The sequence below is a fragment of the Lepidochelys olivacea genome (genome assembly GCF_965140295.1).
Source record: "Lepidochelys olivacea isolate rLepOli2 genome assembly, chromosome: 10".
Lineage (NCBI taxonomy): Eukaryota > Metazoa > Chordata > Testudines > Cheloniidae > Lepidochelys > Lepidochelys olivacea.
In genome coordinates, this window is record NC_140420.1 from 10648310 (window position 1) to 10671030 (window position 22721).

Consider the following 22721-nt stretch of genomic DNA (forward strand, 5'->3'; position numbering starts at 1 on the left):
CAATTTGTATCTCCTTTCAATTTTACTAATCCTCTGGGTGTGGACAAAGTTACATTTACCCAAATAAAAATGCACAAAAAAATAAGAAAAAGAAAAAGGATATTTGTTTCATCCTAATGTTGTTTATACAAACATGCATCCGTTGCCAAAATCACCCCTGAAGCTGATAATCGTCTCAGAAAGAAATCCTCTGTACATGGTGTGTGGTGTTTGATATTAATAGATGCACTGTACCACCATGCAACAGGCACAATTTCAATTTCATACAACAGCCCATATACAAAATTAGTATAAACTCTAATGTTCAGAATTCTCAGTGTGTGTGTTATTCATCTTTTGAAAATCCCCCTGGCAAATACAAATTATCACTGAGTAATGAAGAAACAGAATGGAATAGTCCTCCTGATATGAAAGAGGCTGGAAATGATTTCAAGTTTAAATTATAACAACTCCATTTTCCCACACATTAAATTTGATGGGCATTCAGATAATGAAACCTGGCATTCAGTACTTTGACCCCTACCTTTAACATTAGAATCATTCCTCAAATCCCTTCCCACTAACAATATTAGCAAAAAAATCCTACTCCTATAATCATTGTGAAATACACCTTTCCATCACTACCTCAGATGACAAACTGAATATTACCATCTCTTTATTTCCTGTGTTTCAGACATGGATACGTTCCCCTACCCCACAGTTATGAATCTTATCTCATATGGATAAACAAGGATCTTATCTAAACATTTAGGAGCCTGTCAATAGCATTCACTTGGGCTTTTAGTGATCTTAGAGACAACTGCCTCGAAAATTGTACAAAATTCCCTTTTTTCATTTTGCAATGAAAATTTTAAAAATAGAAAAAACAATTAGGAATTTTGTCTTTATTCCTCCCTGAGCCTTCCTAACAGAAAATCTAGAGAAGGAAACATTTTAAAGATCTTTATTCCTCCATGTAAGCATTTTGCCAACCCTTAGTCCTACCTTGCTGTTTGAGGGGATGCAGTGTGATCTAAAGACTCATAAAATAAAATTATCATAATAGTTGGCATTTATAGAGTGCCACACATTTTCCAAAGCACTCTGCCAAGATTAGAAAATTAATCTAATGGTTAGAGAGGAGACTGGGAGCCAGAAAAGTTAGACATTATTCCTGGCTTTACCACTCACTATATGACTTTGGGCAAGTAACTTAACCGCTCTGTGGCTCAGTTTCCCCACCTGTAAATAGGGCTAACAATCTTTAACTATCTTATAGCCATGTTCTGAATTTTAGCAATTGTAAGTGATTTGAGAACATGAATTAAAGACTAGAGAAGTTTAAATTATTATTTTTGTTATTTATTTTTTATAGCACCAGCATCTCCCAGTGGGCTGCTGATGTGTCCCACAAGTATCCTTCCATCTACTTGTCTACACAGGAAGAACTATAGTCTAATTAACTGCACTCCCATGACACCACCAGTGAGGCCTGCAGCTCCATACTTTCTATAAGTAAATAAGGAACAGGATAAAAAAAGTGCATTGCAAATGTACAAAGCATCAAGAGATATACACCACAGCCTGGTTACAGTATAATTGGATATAGTGAAACTCCATTTATGAGGAAGTAAAAAGCAAGTCTGTGCAGGTTGCAATTTTATTTATAGTTAATTTCTACTTATACTGTGAAATTAATCTGTCTCTCACACTCACAGTGCGCAAAGGCTGAGTGCAGAGACCTCCACAGGATTGGGAATCTGAGGCATTGAGAGGCTAAATGACTTGCCAAGTTCATAAGTCAATTCAGTGGCAGAGTCTAACATAATATTCAAGGTTAGAAACTTGCAGTTCACTGTTCTAATCACTAGATTATGATGCTTCCTGTTTTTTAAGTAGAGGGCATGCTTCTGCTTCTTTGGAATTGTATCGAAAAAGGCATTTCATTTTAAGTCCAGTTGTAAGTATTTTGCGGGTTGTTATGGCATTAAAACACCTTCCAATTAAAAACGGAAAGAAAGAGTGCTTCTGCAGAAGTGTAACTACACTTGAACATTACTGCAACTGACATTTCTACTCAGTGTAAAAAGCACCATAATTTTCAACAAGGAGGTTTAAGTATTGGAATTATTGATTGTTTCTCGGCGTCCCAAGTTATGAGTCCCAAAGCCATTGTTTTACCTCAGTGAATTTACTGACTCGAGACCCTAATCTTTTTTAGCCAACTACAATTCTAGAAAGTATCCTAAAGCAAGGAACATGAAGAGAAGGAGCAGGGGCTATTTTGCCCAGCAGACAAGTAGCATTAATGTTGTTACCCAGCTCTTATACCAAAATTCCACTTACTTGTATCACACGTACAAAACAAAACTAAAAGAACAGCCCAATTTTCTAAATGCGAAGGGGCAGCTCCTCAGCTGCTGTAAATGGTCATAGCTGAGTGAAATCTACCCCAAAATGTTAGGAATTGGTATTGGGTGCTTTGTTCAACAGAGGGTGCATTTATTTTTTCCAAGCTTGTACTCATTTTAAGCAGCTTCATATACTTTATGTACTGCGCACTCACCCATTGCCTGACATAAGAGGTCCACTGTTTTCTCCACCTCGGCCAAAATTCGACTCTCAGGCTCAGCAGTGAAATAGGGTGGCTCTTTAGAACAGAAAGGAAATAAACAACAAAATGAAAACTGAAGTTGATTTAAAGAATTTAATATAGTTTCCTCGCAAATGCTGTATTTAATATAGTATAATACAAATTGCCTAGTTCATCTCCTGTTTGGGGATCATGGGAGGGCTTTTTGTTGTTTTTTGCTATGATGAATATGAATTTCAAAGATAGCTGAGCCAATGCCAATTTAAATTTAGGATTTCACACCACAAATTAATACTCAGTGCAGGGGCTACTTTTCATTTTATAGGTTTGAATCATGGAATGTTTTAATTCTCTGTTTAGAAGGGCCACCCCAAGAGGTTCATAAAGGTTTATATTTACAGCATAATATTTTATAGAATAGTTTGCTTCAGTATCTAAGCTAAACACCAGCTTCTCACGAAGTAATGAAGCATGTCAAATAAAGTGCCATACCATGTCAGTGACCCTATATCAGAAAGTAAGCACAGTATATTAAAAAATAACCCTAACAGTTTTATTTGTTGAAAGCAAACAGATGTAATGCTTTAATTGAACATGCAGTAATAACCAACAAAAACGGACAGTTTATCATTAGGACTAAACAAAAGACATTATAGGTTGCATTAAACAAAGACTAGACATGGGGGATTGTAGAACACACTGTCATGTAACTACTTAATCTATGCAGGATAAAATTTCAGGAGTCTCCTGTCAAAGTCCCACAGGCATTAAGGTTGCAGTGATTATCATGGTAACTAAAAACTGTCATACTCTACTCAATGTGATTATCATCTGAGTACTGTTTTCAGAAGCATTTTATTTGATTATAACTACAATTCTATCATATCATAACTAAGCACAAACACCATGCACTGATTGCCTCTTAAAAGAGTGGAAAATACAGAAAAAGGGATATAATTTGCCATGCATTTTCCTCTCGAAGAATACAGATATATTTGAGAAAAAGTGTAGTGGGTTAAAGACGGCCCAAGGTAGCTTTAGGCTGTCTACATCTCAACCCCACCCCAATAACATATAAATAATTCCACGGTCCAGACTTGCACACTTAGTACTAACTAAATGGCATGACTTGTTTTCATAAATAGAATAAAATCATACAACAATCTCAATGTATATTACATTACAATATTAATTAACTATTCCTCACAGTACCCTTGGTGGTATACTAAGTGTTGTTACACTCATTTTGCAGAGACGTTAAGTGACATGCTCATACCCACACATCAAGTCAGTAAAAGAGCCACGGTTAGAACTCAGGACTCCAATCCCCCCTCCTCTGCTCCAACCACTAGAAGAAGGGATATCTGAATATAAATAGGTAGTTTTAATAGTTGTTGAGGCTTTTTATGTACTGTTGACATTATTCTGTAAACAGTCTCCCCACAATCCCCTTGGGAGCCTGCAAAATCTGATACTATTCAAACCTCTCCCACATAGAGAGTTACAAGGAGAATGATTTTAAAATTCTAAAGATAACAGTCAGCATCCATTACACACCCTTCAAGCTGCATCTGAGATGTGTGACCTAATCCAAGGTCCATGCATGGAAGTCAGAAAGAGCAGAAAAAGCCCCAAACATTCCACCACAAGCCAATACTCCATATCAGTCAGAAATTCAGCCCTGCATATTTGAGTGGAAACTTTGGAATCTATCTCCATTATTAATGTAAACTAAATTAGCCACTGAACATCCTGTAAGGAAGATGGGACTGGCGGCTTTAAAGTAACTTAGAGTACAAAGTATGAAGGTGGATAAGAATCTGTCCATCTTGGGAGTAGAACCATCTCATACACCCAGTGGTGAGCTGGAGCCGGTTCACAACAGTTTGCGTGAACCAGTTGTTAAATTTTTCAGCCGGTTGAGAACCGGTTGTTAAAGGGGTGGGCAAACTCCTGTCCTGCCCGTCCCGCCCAAGCTCTTGGCTCCCCTGACTCCTGACCTGCCCATCCCGCCCAACCTCTCAGCTCCCCTGACTCCTGTCCTGACATTTTGCCCAAGCTCTCGGCTCCCCCTGTGAATTTGTACTCACCTGGCGGCACTGCACACCTTTGGCGGCATTTCGGCGGCAGGCCCTTCACTTGTTCTGGGCCTTGGGCGGCACTTCGGCAGCAGGTCCTTCAGTGCCGCCGAAGACCCAGAGCGAGTGAAGAACCTGCCGCCGAAGTGCTGCCGAAGACCCGGAGCGACTGAAGGAACCGGATCTTCAGCTTCTGGCAGCTCATCACTACATACACCCATGTCTATACACAAATGTTGATAACAGTTTCCTGGAACCAGGACTTTTCTTTGTCTGAAATCAATCACAGAACTGTTATAAACCTACACAGACTACCTCCAGGTAGTCGATAATGTGGTTTGGAGAATATGAATCTCAGGAAAAATCCCTTTCCATGTTAGCAACAATTGTCTTCAAGCATGGTTGTAACTAGCACACTTTTGTCCCCAGAGTGGGGAGAACCTAATACCTTCTTATGTGATTGCATTTTTAATGTATGACAGACACCTGAATAAATCAAATAAATATACATCTGAAGGATCTTTGTAAAAAATTAAAATAAAGAAGGGAGAAAGGTACCAACCACAGAATAAATCTAATGAAATAATGAAGCAAAAAAGATTCTTAAAAGGCTGACACATGGATTCTAAATACAGCTCAACAGTCTGCGAAGCCCAGGAACAACTCAGGTCTACTCTTTCCAGATGCTTTAGGTAATCTCCCCAAAGATTTTCCCTTTCTGCGCCCCTGAACTCAAGTCTGAGCAAGTCAAGTGGCTTTTATATTCAAGGTAACTCCCAGAATTCCCTGCCTTGAAAGGGCCATGTATTGTATTTTTATTTCCTCTATGAAAAAACAGAATCCTTAACTAAAATTCCCTCCTCTGGTTTCTAGGCTTGGTTTGTGGTGTCCTTGCTTCTTACTTTGAGGGGCAGTCATGATGGGCCACCTACCTGTGTCTGGCAACCAAACTGTAGTTCATCTCAGCTTCCAACCAGGTCAGCCCTCTGTAGTAACTTTATAATTGTTTTCAGATTGGCCTCTGAATCCTGTGGACTCGCAATGCTGTACCCTTGATGCCTGATAAAACTTCATGCTGCCTTCACAAAAGGGGAAAGGCCTAGACGTCTCTCCCATCTTTTGTTCCGTATTGCCCCCTAGGATCTTATTATTGGAAATAAACATACCCAGCTAGGATACAAAAGCTCTCTCAAGGGAAAACAAAGAAGGAAAAGAAAAATAAAAGAAAGAAAATGCTGGCCAATGCTTCCAGCTACGGAAAGAATACTGAAGAAAGATTAATCTTCCATCATGTAATTTTCCTCTGTTCCATCATATTTTCTTCAATTCCCTTATACTTGGCACAAAATTTTATACTGCTACTCTGTCCCAAAAGACCATTCTGATGTCTTTGTATTGCTGCTTCTCTCTCTCTCTCTCTCTCTCTCATTTTGTTCAGATTTTGTTTTCAATCTCTGTCTGCTTTAAAGCACAATCATTTTCATTTTCCACACTTTCTCAGTCCTGGAATTCATAATCTCCCATAGAAAAAGTCAGTTTAAAAATAACTGTTAAAGTAATTTGAAGAACTGGAGCAAAAGATTTTTAAAAATTAGCTCAGTTTTTAAATGAGTCTGGTCATGAGCAGACTCTTTCAATAACTTAATCTTCAGCTGGTTAGTGGTAAAACAAATGTGCTTTTATCTAGTCTGCAACAAATCTTCCCCAAACTGTTACTCTGCCAACTGAGGAACATGCTACCCTTTAAAAATTTTCTAACATCTGCAGCTAATAAACCAGAGTTTGGAACCGCCTCAGTTTATCTTTGCTGTAATAATATGAAGATGTCAGAAGGAGAGTTTCCACCTTCATTGGAAAATGGCAGCATTGCAAGAGGCTAGCAGGCTTTATACTTGTGAATGCACTGTTCTAACACACTATGTATTCAGATTTTGCAAATTCTATGTGTGACTTTAATATACAACTCAAGTGTACTTTAAAAACCTGAACTTGCAGGTTCTACTAGGGGTTTAAATTGACCACAAGCCCTTCAGCATTGGATTCTTTTGGCTTCTATTAAAAGTCGGCAGGAACTAGACATGCTCAGTACCTCTGGAAGGGCTCTTAGTTGCATGACATATTGATTGGGGAATGGAAGGAATCATGTGTTTTATAACATTTTGTCTATTTTAAATCTGTTTAATGTTCTTGATATCTTCTCCTTTTTGCTGTTCAATATGGTAATTGCAGGGTCTACCTAGCCAGATATGCATCCATCCAATACTTATATGGCTCTTATCACTACATCGTCTGAGCATGTGCATTTGATATATCATAATAACTTAAAAAATAAAAAACTGTTCAATTAACACAATTTTTTGTTGTAAGCATGAGATTGCTCATTAAATTAATTCCATATTATCTTGCCCAGAAGTGCAGCTCTTGATGTGATGTGGTATCAATTTGTGCATTCTACAAATATTTTATACATGTAAATAGACAGGCATACTTGAGTCCCTGTAAGTGCTACTAAAACAGATTTTAATAATATAAGTGATAGGGAAACACCTCGAAAGGAAGCTCAGAGAAAGAATATGCCATTAGCAGAAGGAGCCTCTGCTGTTTGAGTCTTATCTCCAGTTTCCTCCAGAATCCATTCCCTTGCTAATTAAACAGTGGCTCTGTTCCATTTTGGAACTCTGAGGTTGAACAGTTCTTCATGAATTAACTACTAATCCCTTGATTCTGCTTCCTGTTTGGAATTAGACATCTATCCTGCTGTTCAAGAAACTCATAAATAAAGAAACGTAGCAGGTAATGCTGACACATTGAGTAAACACCTGCAACTAGAGTGTCTTGTTCCATCAGGACAAAATAAAAGTAATTGGTAACCAATTTGTTTCTGCTTTCTTTCATCTGTTTGTTCATATCTATTGCTCTTTTCATAACTTCATTCCCTGACGGCCCCCTAATACTGGGCTAGAAATAAATAAAACATCTATCAAGAAGAGAGTAGACATGCTCCTAATCAAAGGTGGCATCACCATTTTACTATGAGCCCCCAGTGATTTTTTTTCTCAGTTTTAGTTTAACTATATTTAAGTACCTTTTACACTGAGAGGCTGCTTTAAGTATTACAGTAGGCAGGATCTGACAGCATAGCAGCAAAATTAAACTAGTCCCAATAAAATCTTATGAATAAAAAAGGGCTTAAATCAAAATCATAAATAAATGAATTGTGTCCCTGCTCCTTAAAGGAAGAGAGGCTGCAAGGTAATAATTGTAAGAAATTGAATACAGAGGAAAGAAGCTGGAACTAAAGTTCATACAGGAGGATCTAAATATAAAGGGAAAGAGTGCTGCAAAATGAAACTGGAACACATCTTGCTAGAGGAAGGAGCTGTTTCTCATCTTACATAAAGTGCCTTAAAGCACTTTTACAGAATGAAGCCTATATGCGAGAGTCTTACAATATAACATTTTCCATTTAAACTATAATGTGCAACAAGTACTATATGTATCAATTCTGATCAACATCAACAGCCAGGGTGTCATTAACAAAGCAATAATCTACCTATCTAGGATACTTGTATGGCTGTAATTTGTCCTGATATCTGATAAAGAATCAAATTAGATCCAGAGTCTGAAATCAGCACTGGCTTGTAATTCAAAAGCTTCTCTTTTCTTTTCCTTTTAAGAAATCCCACCAAGCTTGGTAAAGTGTCCAGTGTGCTCAACAAAAAAACCTGATGCTAGGAGAGACTTTCATTTAGTCACCAACATTTAGAAAAGCTCCATATTTAAAGGATTGGAGCAAAACCACTGTATTATTACAGTATGCATTCTCTTATCAAGCCAGACACAATTCTGCATTTCTTTAGTTGTTTCCCCAGTGAGCATGCCTACACCTCGATTTGCAAGATCTTTATTTCCTCTGAATTGTAACCAGACTGCTCCTACCTAATCCATTCAATAAAGCCACAGGTTTAGTGCTTGAGCCTTCACAATATCTTCCAAAGTGATGGATAATGGATATTGTTGAGGCCTGATCCTCCCAGGTGTTTAGGCCCTCCTGTGTGGTAATGAGCACCCCCACTGGAGTCAGTGGGAGTTTAGCACCTAGAGCAGCTTCAAAGATTGAGCCACAATTAATTAGTTAAGGGCCACATGGGCAACCCCAGCTGGAGAAAGTTTAATTTACACACACACGTTGCTAATTAGTAAAAACTGGAAAGGAAACATAAAAAAGTCCATGATAAATTCATGGGCATTTAGTAAGCTGCTATAGTTTAAAAGTTTAGCCTGAATGTAACAATGCAGTTTAAGTATTAGAGCCCAGAGACTAGCAGAAATATGCAGTGCTTAATTTGTGCCAGGGCTGAGCCCCATCACCTCTAGGCTTGGTAGTTCATAGCCCCAGCACAACTGGGCTTGCTACGTCAGTTATGAATGTAAAAAAATTGCTTGAGCCCCAGCACCTCTTTCATTACAAAGTAAGCACTGGAGACATGGCTTGTTACACTGAAGTTCAACTTTCGTCTTTCTCTCTCTCATTTGACATCGGCCAGCACATGTGCCTGGGAATGTCCTTCACTCTGGGACTAGAATTTGCAAAGGGCAAATTTCCATTTGTCCAAAAGCTCTCCTAAAAGATCCTCTTGCAAAAACAGCAACATGACATGTTAAAACAAGAAGTAAGCAAGTTGGAAGTTAATCAGGATTTAATGTAGCTAAAAGCCGAGATGTGGAAGCTGCATGATAAGGATTTTAGTACTGGGTTTCCCCAGCTTCACGATTACATTTAAGTTTGAAAGGGTATTCAGAGTCACATCAGTGCTTAAAAAGTATGTTTAATTAATTTATATTCATGGAGACGAACAGCAGAATTAATCTGGAAGAAAATCCCACTTCACCTTGTTTGTCCCATTCACTGAGGATAGGTTCAGATGTAAGGTTGATGAAATATTAAAATATCAATTCTATTTCCTATTATACCTGAGTTCAAACCCTGCTTTACTATAAAAGAGACTGCTTTCAGAATTACCCATTATAGAGAGGAAGGCCTTTGCTCTTGCTGGCTCAACAGTGCTGTCTTTCAACTCTGCCTCACAGAAGTACATCCCAATATCAGCAGTGGTTGGATTGGTGATAGTAAGACGTCTCTCAAAACTGTTAACCCCACTGCTTATTTTTATTCCATTTCTCTTCCAGGTCATGCTCAGTTTCTCAACGGGTCTGTGGGAGTAAAAAACATTCAAATTATCACCAAGAATACACAGAGAATATAACTCACCTAACTCTCCCAATATCCCTGGCAGATTGATCGACACTTAAAAATAAATTCAGACATAACTCTGAGGTCTTAACAATCACTCATCAAGGGTACAGACTGCTCAAGTACTACTGAACAAAGATGGCTAGTTATTATAGCAATGGAACTTAAGCGCTAATGATTTGGTTTGTCTAAGCAAACAACATTAAAAATAAATACTACTATGGGACTCAGCTACATGGGAGAGGCTTTCATTATAGCACAATTACAGAGGTAGCACTAACTGTACCAAGAACATCTCTGACTTCAGAGGGAGAGGAAATCAGCTGGACCTCTTATCATCCAAAGGCCCCAGCCCTTTACCTCTCTTAGGATTCAAGCCTACTCCCAACATTCAATTGGCTTTAACAGGAACAATTTCTAGCCTTTAGTGAGATTCCTAACCTACACTCTACGTTATGGTATGTACAAAAAGTTAATTGTAAAAACTGTAAGCTGAGAACAGCTGTAACAGGTAACTGCAGTACTCTGCCTTGTCCATTTTATCTATGTGGGGTGAGGAAAATACGAGGATCCCCTTCATAATTTAGTGTAGAATATTAATCTATAACTGTAATAGGATTAACCACTAACATTATGGACGCCTGTTACAGAGTGTTTGCTGATGGGCCAGTGTCACATTTCTACCTCCTCATTTTTACTCTGTTGCAGCATAAATAAAGGTGGGAAATTAATTATGTTGAGTTTCTTATTTTCTCAGAAATAATCTATATGTTAAACAAGTAATATGGATTCCTTATCAGTCGTGCAAAGCAAGCTGTGTGCTATATTCTGCTTATTACAACCATGAAATTAAAAAAAAGAGGTTCTCACTCCATTTTTAGCAGAGGACAGTTCCTTATTATTACTACTACTATATTTACAATACCTTGCATTGGCCACACATTCCAGTGTGATTTCACTGCTCCCTGCTACCACACTGGTGTTGCGTGGAGGGACTACAATGACAGGAGCCATGGTGTCAGACACATTGCTGGCATCTACAAAGGGCAGAAAAAAAACCTTGTGAAAACACTGTACTTTTGCAAACAGCAATGACTTAAACATTCCAGGAAAGGATCTCAGAAAATGACACAGCTGCAAATTTCACTCTTATAGATTCACAGATTCATAGACACTAAGGTCAGAAGGGACCATTATGATCATCTAGTCTGACCTCCTTCACAACGCAGGCCACAGAATCTCACCCACCCACTCCTGCGAAAAATCTCACCTATGTCTGAGCTATTGAAGTCCTCAAATCGTGGTTTAAAGACTTCAAGGAGCAGAGACTCCTCCAGCAAGTGACCCATGCCCCATGCTATAGAGTTGCAATCTCCTCATTAGAAGGAGATCTTCAGTATGGTCATTTTCATTTACTTTCATTATACTGTACAAACACACACTTTCAAAATGCCCTGCTGACAATAATTCAAAACACATAACTCACAAGGACTACTCCCAAATATAAAGCAAACAAATTAAGCATCCTGAAGGTTTTCAACTGCTGAGCACTTATTTTTATCAAACCCTCGCTGACTTATATTTTTAAGACCTTTTCATGTTTTGTTTAATCTTACAACTTCCATACCATTTCAAAAGAGCCTGCCAGTCTTGCATTAGTTCTTTAAAAAGATTTTGTACACCAGGGAACAAATATGAAATTAACAAAGGAACATATCAGCAACTTCAATCCATTTTTTCTTATCAGAGAAGTAAATAACCCAAATCTGCTTCTCTTTTGTGAGGCATCAAACTGTAAATAATTTAGCTTATGCAACAGTCAGCAGACACTAGAAAAATGATAAAAAGGCTGGTGCCTTACTTGTTTCATTTTAAATTTTCTGTACATGCATTTAATAAGTGAATTAAAATGCCGAAGTATTATTGCCTTACTTCTAGCTATTCATTTGGAGGGGAGGAAAGGGTGGGAGGGTAACTTGAATAAGAGAATAATGAAAGATTTCCAAAAATAAAGAATTCAATAAAGGAATTATCGAGAAAAAAAATGAAAATACATCTAAACTGAGGCAAATCCAAACTGGCTCATCAAATGCTTTACGCTAAGGAGGCTTACCAATGCAAAATCCATCATTATTGGTAATGGCAATGGGAAACTGGCAAATAAAAGGTACCAAACTCTGCTGTCTCTGACACAATGATATAGCCACAAAGAGCAGAAAATGGAAATACATTTCAGTGTTTATCTAGTGCTTCAAAAAATCTTTGATTCTCTCCTTCACATTTTGGACGGAACAGGCCTTTTAGTAGACAGGCCCATAGACATTTAAAATGGGGGTGGGTGGATGAGAAGAGAAGAAAGCAGCATTTTGCAAAACAAATACTCTAAATCTCACAGTGACAAGATTTTTACTCTTTAACACATTCTCAGCCGACAGGGGAAGGCACAGGATGAGAGAAGAAAGCATGTCATTCCACCTCAAGCCCCAGAAGTACTTAAGTCCATCCCCGTTCACAACAGCACTTAAGCAAGTGTTCAACTTTGGGCCTGTGCCAAAGTGGCATCCTCAGCAGAGGTGCTTTCCTGAAGTAAGCATTTAGTAATTCCTCCTTTTCAGTATATTTACACCCAAAGCAAACCACTAACTGTTATAGCCAAAGATCCCACAAAGATTTAAATTGTTAGTGATTTTTACTTCTGTTTCCATTCAGAACTCTTTTTGCAAAATTACTGGGACTGCTGGGGTGGCTATTAGCAGGTGGTAAATAACTGTTCTCTACTGGTTTTGTGTGAGGGGAAAATTAGCAGCAGTAAATGCTAAAAGGTCAACAAGCAGGGTACTAATTTTGTATTATTTACTACTTATCTTCACCTAGAAAAGAGGAAAACCATGTTCACTGCTGATCAGCACCTTTGGAGGACTGGCTCACACCACTCCAAAAACAACCAAAGAATAGAAGTAGGCTTTGTGCTACCGTCCAGGAGTTCACCATATGAAACAGGCTCTTTGTGCAATAAACAGATAAGCACAAGAGCTAGAAGTGCACTTTATTTTCCTTGCAACAAGAGAAACATAGGCAAGGCTTCATTTACTTCTTTATTACTAATTGTAATGAGAACACTAATGAATAGAATTTGAGCCATATTCACAATGTCCTAGAATAAATCTATGAGAAGAATTAGCCGTCTGATAATGGTTTTTGAACATGTGGGGTTAAGAAGATACAGATCTGGATCTAGTATATTTCTTTTGAATCATGACATAAAAAGCCAATATTCTTCTAACTGTTATCTAATGGAAAGCTAATGTGCCCATTACTATATCCAGTATAATATGCTGTATTCTCACATTATATGGGGCTCATCACAATGCTTGGTGCTTGGTTGCTAGGTACTATACCTAGAAATGTCAGTTGCAGAAATAATACATAGAAATACATAGAACACTAAATTTTCAAACCACTGTACAAACATTAACTGGGCAGCATACAAATTTGTAGTTCATACTCAAGCACAGTCAAAACGTTCCATTTGTACAACTAAAGAGTCACCTGCTGAAATCCACTATGGCCCTGCTCCTGCAAATGGGTCTCAGCAGGGGCATCCACATGGTTCCCTTTGCAGGATGGAATCCATAACATTTCATTGTGTGTGGCCAATACATGATGAAGCAAGACTAAAGGCTCTCGGAAAGTATAAATCTCAACACAGTTTTAACCATGTAGTGGATACCTATGTGCCCATAACATACCTTAAGGGAAATCCTTTTGTAGAAACCTACGAAGTACAATTTCAGAAAGTACCAGAACATCTAAATTTAGATAGAAAGGAAATAATACCATAGAAATAGCATGTAAACCATTTTTCAATGCAACCTGGGAGAAGTGGACCACCAATTTCAGATAGGTAAGACAGAAACTGTTCAGGTTTTCTATGCACTGTTGTTTTGGCCATGTTTGTCCCAGGATAATAGAGAGACAAGATGGGTGAGGTAATATCTTTTATTGGACCAACTACTGTTGGTGAGAGACACAACCTTTCGAGCTTACACAAAGGTCTTTTTCAGGTCTGGGAAACTAATTCAAAGTGTCACTGCTAAATATAAGATGGAACAGATTGTTTAGCATAAGTAGATAACACATATTTCAAGGGACCATTCGAGGTACAGTGACCCATTAACAACTCTCCATTCATAGGGAGGAAAGGAAGGGGGGGAGTGTTAGTTTGTTACAGATTGTTGTAGTAAGCCATCAATCCAGTATCTTTATTCCAGTTGTTCTCCTACTGTGGGTCGGAACCCCAAAGTAGGTCATGACCCCATTTTAATGGGGATGCCAAGGCTGGCATTAGAGTTTCTGGGGCCTGGGGCCAAAGCCAAGCCTCATTGCCCAGGGCCAGGGCCAAAACCCAAGGGCTTCAGCCCTGAATGGCAGAGCTCAGGTTACAGGCCCCCCACCTGGGACTGAAGTCCTTTGGCTTCAGCTTTGGTCCCAACACCCGTGGCGGTGGGGCTCAGGCTTCGGCATTGATCCCAACACCCGTGGCGGTGGGGCTCAGGCTTTGGCTTTGGGCCCCTTACCCAGGACGGCAGGCTCAGGCAGGCGCAGGTCTTAGACCCCTCCTCCTGGGGTCATGAAATAAAGTGATCACGCTAGATCTGCCTCCTCCCGTACCTTGTGCCGGCAGGGATCAGGTGTCACCAGCTCTGAACCAGCACAGACGGCCCTCTGCTGTGAGGGATCTGCTCACTCACTCCTGTGACGTCAGAGCTGGAGAGGACTCATGTCACAGCTGCGGGGCTGGTGACACCCAGTCCCTGCAAGCATGCTCAGTGTCACCAATTGATATTTTTTTGGTCACTTTCAGTGCGTCAGCTGAAATGTACAATTACAGATAGTTATAGATTAAAATCGACTCCTACACCAAGCCTACTCATGAGAAATGCAGTCACCTCAAACTAGGCAATCAAGATTGCATCGCATACAATCAAATTCTTTCACCGTGTGTTATATACAGTGTATATGTTACAAAAGTACACCCAATTTTTAATAAAAAGTGAAGTACCCCTCAAATACTGAAATCATAAAAGCAATAACATATTTTGTAAGACTCTGAATCTTCAAACACTTCTGCATGTGCTTAACTTCGGGCATGTCACTAGTTCCATTGAATTCAATAGGAATGCTCATGTGCCTGAGGTTAAGCACAAGCAGAAGTGTTTTCAGGATCCAGAGCTTTCTATAAGAAAATAGAAAATATATTAAGCATGTAAACCCATAGCTCTTATGCAAGACAATATTTTATGTGAGCTGTTTCCATTGTCTGACAAATTTGAAGAAAACTTATAGACAATATAGACAAACTAACAAGAGCTTAGCAGAAACATGAAATAAGCTAAGATCCATCGTATAAATATGTCCAAATGTTTAAACACTTAACAGTCTTACACATTTTTAAAAAGTATTTTTTTTTAATGACTTTCATGCAGACAGAAAGAACTGTTAGTTTTAGCCCTAGGGAAAGATTAATGGAGAACTGAACTCCACCCATCAGGAAACTTGCCTCAGATACCCTGGCAACAAGGCACGTTATATATTATATTACATATGACAGAGCCTAAAATACAGAGCTGAGAAGCTTCTGAAATCTTTGAGGGAGTTCTCTAGAGCCCAATCCGCAAGAGTAATAAGAGACAATTTATGGGGCTCCACAGAGATTTAATTTACCTATAGAAAATACATTTTGGGCAAGATCTTGGCTTTTTAAGCCAGAGCCCTGTGTGGGGGATGGTGCAGGGTCACACTGCCCAAGAGAGGCACCAGAGTGACTGGACCCCATGCTGGAGAAATCTCTCCAGGTCTCTCCTTGCACTCAGGGAGCGAGCACTCTGCTCCGTCATTCCCCACAGTGCACCAGCCTTGTATCGACAGGCTAGGAGAGGGCATAGAGTCATGTCCCAACTCTTTTGCCAGGATCCTGCTCTGAGGAAAAGCAGACGTGAGCAGTCCTTGTGCTACCCAGATGCAGAGAATATAAGGACTGCTCTTGTGAGTGACCTCTCCCTGCCTGTATAAAGATGATCTAGATAGCTTTCTATCCACCGTATAGTCCATTCATCTAGCCCGTACTTCTTTAACTTGCTGGCAAGAATACTGTGGGAGTCCGTATCAAAAGCTTTGCTGAAGTCAAGTAATAACAGTGTTAGTAATATTAGACATAGTGCATGATGACTGCAATGTTGTTTTAGCTATGTTTGGTCCTAGACTACTAGAGAGACCTTTTCTGCAGAACTGCTTCCTAGCCATTTGGTCCCTAATCTGTAGCGGTGCATGGGATTCTTCCATCCTAAGTGCAGGACTCTGCACTTGTCCTTGTCAAACCTCATCAGATTTCTTTTGGCCCAATCCTCTAATTTGTCTAGGGCCCTCTGTATCCTATCCCTACCCTCCAGCGTATCTACCTCTCCTCCCAGTTTAGTGTCATCTGCAAACCTGCTGAGGGTGCAATCCACACCATCCTCCAAATCATTAATGAAGATATTGAACAAAACCGGCCCCAGGACCGACCCTTGGGGCACTCCACTTGATATCGGCTGCCAACTAGACATGGAGCCATTGATCACTACCCGTTGAGCCCGACAATCTAGCCAGCTTTCTATCCACCTCATAGTCCATTCATCCAGCCCATACTTCTTTAACTTGCTGGCAAGAATACTGTGGGAGACTGTGTCAAAAGCTTTGCTAAAGTCAAGGAACAACATGTCCTTGGGAGGTTTGGGAGGTTCACAGAGACAGCTCTCCAAAAGTTATGAAAACGGTGCTTTGCTGCACATGAACATCTGGGGCAAACATTAAGAGTCACTTTCTGCTGGAACAGGACCCCATTTTTTTCTTCTAGCCCATGTGTTTCATGTACCCATTTCATGTATTTATCACCCCCTTTCTCAACAATGTATTTGAGTTAATTTATTGTACTACCTGTTAGTGTTTCTAATTTAAACAAAGGCAAACAGAATTGCCAATTAATCTGATGAATAGATAATGAGAAAAGCAGAAAATCTGTTCTAAAACATTAAATTCAGGCCAGAGAGTTCAGTAGTGGAGTAACCAAAACTGAGGAAAGAAACAAAGAGGAAGGGCTGGGTGCCAGGCATGGTTGTATTACCAAAGATAATGACAGCTTGCATGGAAGCCTAGATGTGGGACCTTTTACTTTTTGCTGTCCAACAGCAGGAAGAGAAGAAAAATGAGACAGAATATAGTGCCACATTTTATTTTCAATTTCATCTTCATATGTACAGTCATTTTTACATGCAGTGTTGTTGTAGCCATGTTGGTCCCGGGATATTAGAGAGACAAGCTGGGTGAGGTAATATCTTTTATTGGACCAACTTCTGCTGATGAGAGACACAAGCTTTCGAACATACACAGAGCTCTTCTTCAGGTCTGGGAAATGAGTGTCACAGGTAAATATAAGGTAGAATAGAATGTTCAGCGTATGTAGTTAAAACATACTTCAAGAGACCATTCAAGGTGAAGTAGCTGATTAATATCTCTCCAGTCATAGGGCAGAAAGGGAGAGAAAAAGATGGGGGGGGGGGGGGTGGAAGTAAGTGGGTTACAGATTGTTGTAATAAGCCATCAAGACAGTGTCTCTATTTAGTCCTTTTTTTTTTAGTATCTAGCTAAATTATGAATTTAAGCTTCCAGGCTCATCTTTTGAAGGTGTTGTGCAGGTTTCCTTTGAGGATGAGGACTGAGAGGTCACATATAGAGTGATCGCTTTGTGAAAAGTGTTCATCCGCAGATGATAAGATGTTTGTGTCTTATTATTTTTCTGTGAGAGTTCATTTGAGAGCGTAGTAATTGTCTCTTTCATCGATAGTAGCTATTGGGATGTTTAGTGCACTAGATATCTGCTAAACAATCTATTCTACCTTGTGACACTCTGAGTACATTTCCCAGACCTGAAGAAGAGTTCTGTGTAAGCTCAAAACTTGTCTCTTTCACCAACAGAAGTTGGTCCAATAAAAGATAGTACCTCACCCACCTTGTCTCTCTAACCATTTTTATCTCATTTTATATACTTCAGGATTCTTCTCTTTAACAAGAGAAAATAAATAAAATATGACAATTTGACAAACAATCTAGCTGTTTCTTTCCCCCCTCATTTGTAACATATTTGAACACACCTCCATTTCAAATGAATGAGATGTAACAAAGAAAATGTTCTCATCTGCCATTTCTTGGGCTAAGAAAAATGACAGGGATAAAGAAAAGCAACTCTGCTGACTCTGCACTTTGAAAGGGTCATTTTAAGGGGTGAGGAGCCACTTTCAGATAAAATTACTTCAGAAATCATGTAAGATTAAATAATAGCTTAATTTCTGGGTATAAAAATTGAAACAACAGCTGCCAAGGAAATATCTAGTTCAGTTTGGTCCCTTTTCCTGCAAAGTATCCATGCTGACCCTTACATTCGCACACAGTTTCGCTAAAATCAAAGGAAATCTAGGTGGTTCATGGAGGTGGATCAGGGCCTTAACTGTTAAAACAATTCTGGTTTATAAAATTCGATGCATTCACAGTTTAACGTTTGAATGGCAGGCTGTAACAGGTAAAGGAAGAATCCAGGTGATGAGTAACAAAATTCTTTGACGTAAAGACTTATTTTTTTTAATTAACTTGTTTTAATGTAGATGATTTTCAGCTTTGAAAATAAATGGTGCAAAGTCAGAGCATACTTTCTTTGCAAATCTGGGAAACCTGAACAGTTAGTGTCAATCCATACTAATCAAAAGATATTAGCAGAAACAATAGAGATCTGCAGGTCATTCAGGCAGAATCTGTAGGGGATTCCTGCCTCTCTGCCCAAAACCCTCTGGAATTTCTGCTCAGGAAGGGAATTTTTTTTAATAGAATGTTGGGCCAAATCCTTCTCACAGTACTCACATTGAGTACTACTGAAGCTAATGGGACTTCATCATATGTGTAAAGTGAGCAGATTTGTGAGCTACAAGGAGAGTCACCTCACTATTCCTGAATCAAGTTTTATAGAAAACCAGTGCTTAATTTTTGCCAGCCCCAGCACCTCTAAGCTTGGCAATTCATAGCCCCAGCACCTCTGGGTTTGCTGCATCAGTTATGAAAGTAAAAAAATTGCTCGAGCCCTGGCATTACAAATTAAGCACACAGCAAACCCATTAGAGCTTACAAAGACTACGTCAAAGATGTCCACCCTTCTCATCTGTTTATGCTACTGCCATCACCACGATGTCTGTGAGTGCATTTGTGGCACCTTAGAGACTAACCAATTTATTTGAGCATAAGCTTTCGTGAGCTTATGCTCAAATAAATTGGTTAGTCTCTAAGGTGCCACAAGTACTCCTTTTCTTTTTGTGAATACAGATTAACACGGCTGCTACTCTGAAACCTGTGAGTGCATTTGTTACTGATCACATTCTAAATGCCATTTTTACCCTAATTATTCAGAACAGTAACAAATTCCTCAGTCATCTGAACTGCACTAAATCAAGAGAATGTTGACTGGCTAGTTTAGTGGTTCAGTGATTAGATGGTTAGCATATTACATTGCAAAAGACCCAGGGAAGATCCTTGACACTGGTATTATTCCCTGAGCAGCCAGGGCTAGATTTGCTGAAGTCAGTGGAGCTCTGCACCAGTGCAAAGGTCCACCCATGGGGATCTGACTGCAGGACAAGGGCTATCAGAGTTTCTTATCTGTCTTATCCTTCCACATAGTCCAGATTTTAACATGGCAGCTTCCTAAGGTTCTCACTGAAACTGTTTACTCTCTCATCCACTTGCCCATGGACAGAAAAAGTAAAATGTCAAAAGTCCTAAATGCTTTTAAAAAAATAAAAATCAAAGAATCCATGCCTCCAATGACAAAAAGGCAGCTTTAGTTATAAGTTTCTAAAAACCACCTGTTCTTTACATGATAAGTGATCCACCAAGGAAAATCAGTCATTGGATAAACGATGTGTCAGTCAAAGCCATCCACAGAAAACCCACCCCCAGGTCCCTGAAGAAATTTAGTTACATCTAAATGCTTTTCATACATGAAAATGTCACATAACACCACTTCAAACCCTGTAATTCATGAACATGAATCCATTTATTAAAGGGTGAGGGGAAGGGTTATGCAAAGATGTTTAGAAAATTGTACTAACATAGCTGCTTTTTGTTTACTGAACAAAACATTGTTCAATACAAAAGGCACACGTACAGCATTTTAAGCTCAAGGTCAACATTTGCTGTATTCTATTTATATGTGTAACATATTTTGGGATCCAGCTTGCTACCTTGCTCCCAAAGGTCTGTTGTTTCTGATCATTTTCATAATGGGAACAGAACTGAACAACAAGAAGCTACCCCACAGCCTTCCTCCAACAACTAACTGAAACAAGCATATGGAATGACTTGTCAGAATAATATTTTAAGAAATAGGTTACGAGGGGCCTGAGGTCCACCCCATATGGTTTGAAGTTCCCCATTCACCTCATCAAACCAGGCTACTTCCCTCTTCTCTTCCACAAAGAAATAAAATCTTTAACAAGTTGTGCAGGTCATAGAGTTCCAGAAGCAAATAAAAATCTTTCATTTACATATTTAGTGTACTGTAAAACCTAAAAGCAGGGCAGAACCATAAACAGATCAGAAATAATTTATCCAATGTAAAGAAATCCCCCCTCCCCCCAACATTTTTATGCACAGAAGTTCTTCCAAATGTGATGCTTTCCCTATGCAGCCTTTGTGATTACCAAACTTTTGGATATTTTATATTAGAAGGTCACCTCAGACCTCAGCAAGGAGAAAAATACAGTTTGCTGTATTTCCACTGTAGCAAGAACAAAACAACTGTGAATACATAGAGCATTCCAAAATGGTAAACAATAAGCCAGCTAAACAAAGCCTACAAACATATTCATTCAAAAATAATTCCACAGATGGATAAGCATTTAATTTTCTGAAGTCAGAAATAAAATAAAATAGTATCTCTCTTTTGAAAGATGGTGTGGGGTTTTTTTTCTATTTATATACAGTATATAAATGCATACTGCAAGAATATTGCAAGTACAGTAAAAAGAAAACTAAGGGGAAGTTATTATTCAGGGCTTTTTGTTGTTATTATTTCTGTAATACGGGAAGTGTCAGCATTGTTACGAATAAATTGTTAGATGCACCTTACTTGCCCAGTACAGTGGCTGCTTGCATTAATGTACTGATTATCTTCTATCTGGTGTTCCCAGATAAGACCAGCGTTCAGGAGCACAATGTCTCTTGGATCCCATATTGGCTTTTTACCCTCTAGGGAACAGATGGGTAATTGTTTTTAGCAATATGAATGGTGAATACCCCTCACTGCATATGGCAGTTACTTCAATAGAAGAAAACGGAAGCTTGTGGCTGTGGAAAATTCATGTCTCCCTTCCCACTAATCACCCACCCCTGCAAACCTCTACTTTGTGCTGCTTCTTGTTTGAAGTTGTTATATCACAATGACTGTAGGGTGTCACAATAGAGGTGCAGATAAACAGGAAAATCTTAGGAGTGAAAGAAAGATAAAATAAAGTGAAAATGTATGTATTTCTTTCCTGTCTACCCCAGCTATCTTAAACAGGAATACATTTGCTCCTAGATGGTAGAAACATAGTGCTCAGCTAGTATAAGACAGTTTGAGATATGGCCCCAGGTTATCTATTTAAACTAACTGGTCCTCTAGTCAGCCAGTCTGTTACACTGCTTTTTCTTTTAGTCAACATAACCCCATTTAGATTTGCTTTGGAATTAATACCATCACTACGACTTTACTATCTAGGGGTGGAAATTAGGGCAGAACCTTCTCACATCAGCAAAAGAAATAGAAAAGTGTAACAGAGATCTTCTGAAAACAAAACAGACTCCTCCACCACTATACCCATAAATTGTTAAGTTTACATATTCTAGATAGATAGACAGACAGACATGTTAGTGAAAGGAGAGAGAGTCACTTTCACACATATAAAATGCCTTTCAGATATGGATTAAAATTATGTCAAGCAGTTGAAATGAAAATGGAAGCCCTAAGTAGAAATAGGTAACTGGTTTCTGCTGATTGGCAAACAGAATTCTCTCTATAGGATGCCTGTCAGTCAGCAACAGTGCACAGTGTTTTCCCGTTTCTGCGTTGTGACTTCTGTCCTCTTTTGATTTTGCTATTAGTTCTACAAATTCTGAGCAGCTATAACTGTCTGTGACAAAAGGAAACACTAAGTGAATAGATCACAGACATGAAAAATTGGCCATCTTTACGGATTCTTAGAAGCACTCCACAGAGGGAGAGATGCAGTTGATCAGAAGCTGGCAAAGCCAAAGTGATTACTTAGGAGAGTTTTAAATGGATCCAGGGGATTTTGGTTAATTCAAGATCCCAATCTTTTTTATACAGAGTGGGTTTAGGAAAATAAAATGTGTCATGTATTTAGCCAAAAATCCCTCAGAAAATCCAAACAACCCCCCGTGCCCAAACAAAAACAAAACAGAAATCAACCAGACCCCCCCCGCCCCAAAAATCCAACAAAACAAGATCTAAGAGTGATATAAAAGAAGCCTAAGACGTTTGTCTGGAGTATTTTTGACAATGTTAAAGTTTTGCTTTCTCAATAGTTCTTTCAAGAAATAATCCTGAACTACTGTTGATGCTAAAAGAAAATAAAAATCGATGAATTCTCACTTCTTATTTTTGGGGAAAAAAACCAACAACTTGGTATTTCATCTTACTGTTCTATGGTGGCTTTACAATGTTGCCTATAGTGGT

At 39.0% G+C, this 22721-nt stretch overlaps 1 protein-coding gene across 1 annotated transcript in view; it reads right to left on the minus strand.

The window, feature by feature from the left end:
• SDK1 (sidekick cell adhesion molecule 1) overlaps positions 1 to 22721 on the minus strand; it is a 687887-nt gene that overhangs the window by 243100 nt on the left and 422066 nt on the right. The window contains exons 7-9 of the mRNA XM_084641923.1: positions 10830 to 10941; positions 9674 to 9864; positions 2546 to 2629 (exon numbers count right to left, since the gene is read on the minus strand). Of these exons, the coding sequence (XP_084498049.1) occupies positions 2546 to 2629; positions 9674 to 9864; positions 10830 to 10941 (387 nt within the window). The remainder of the gene's footprint in view (positions 1 to 2545; positions 2630 to 9673; positions 9865 to 10829; positions 10942 to 22721) is intronic.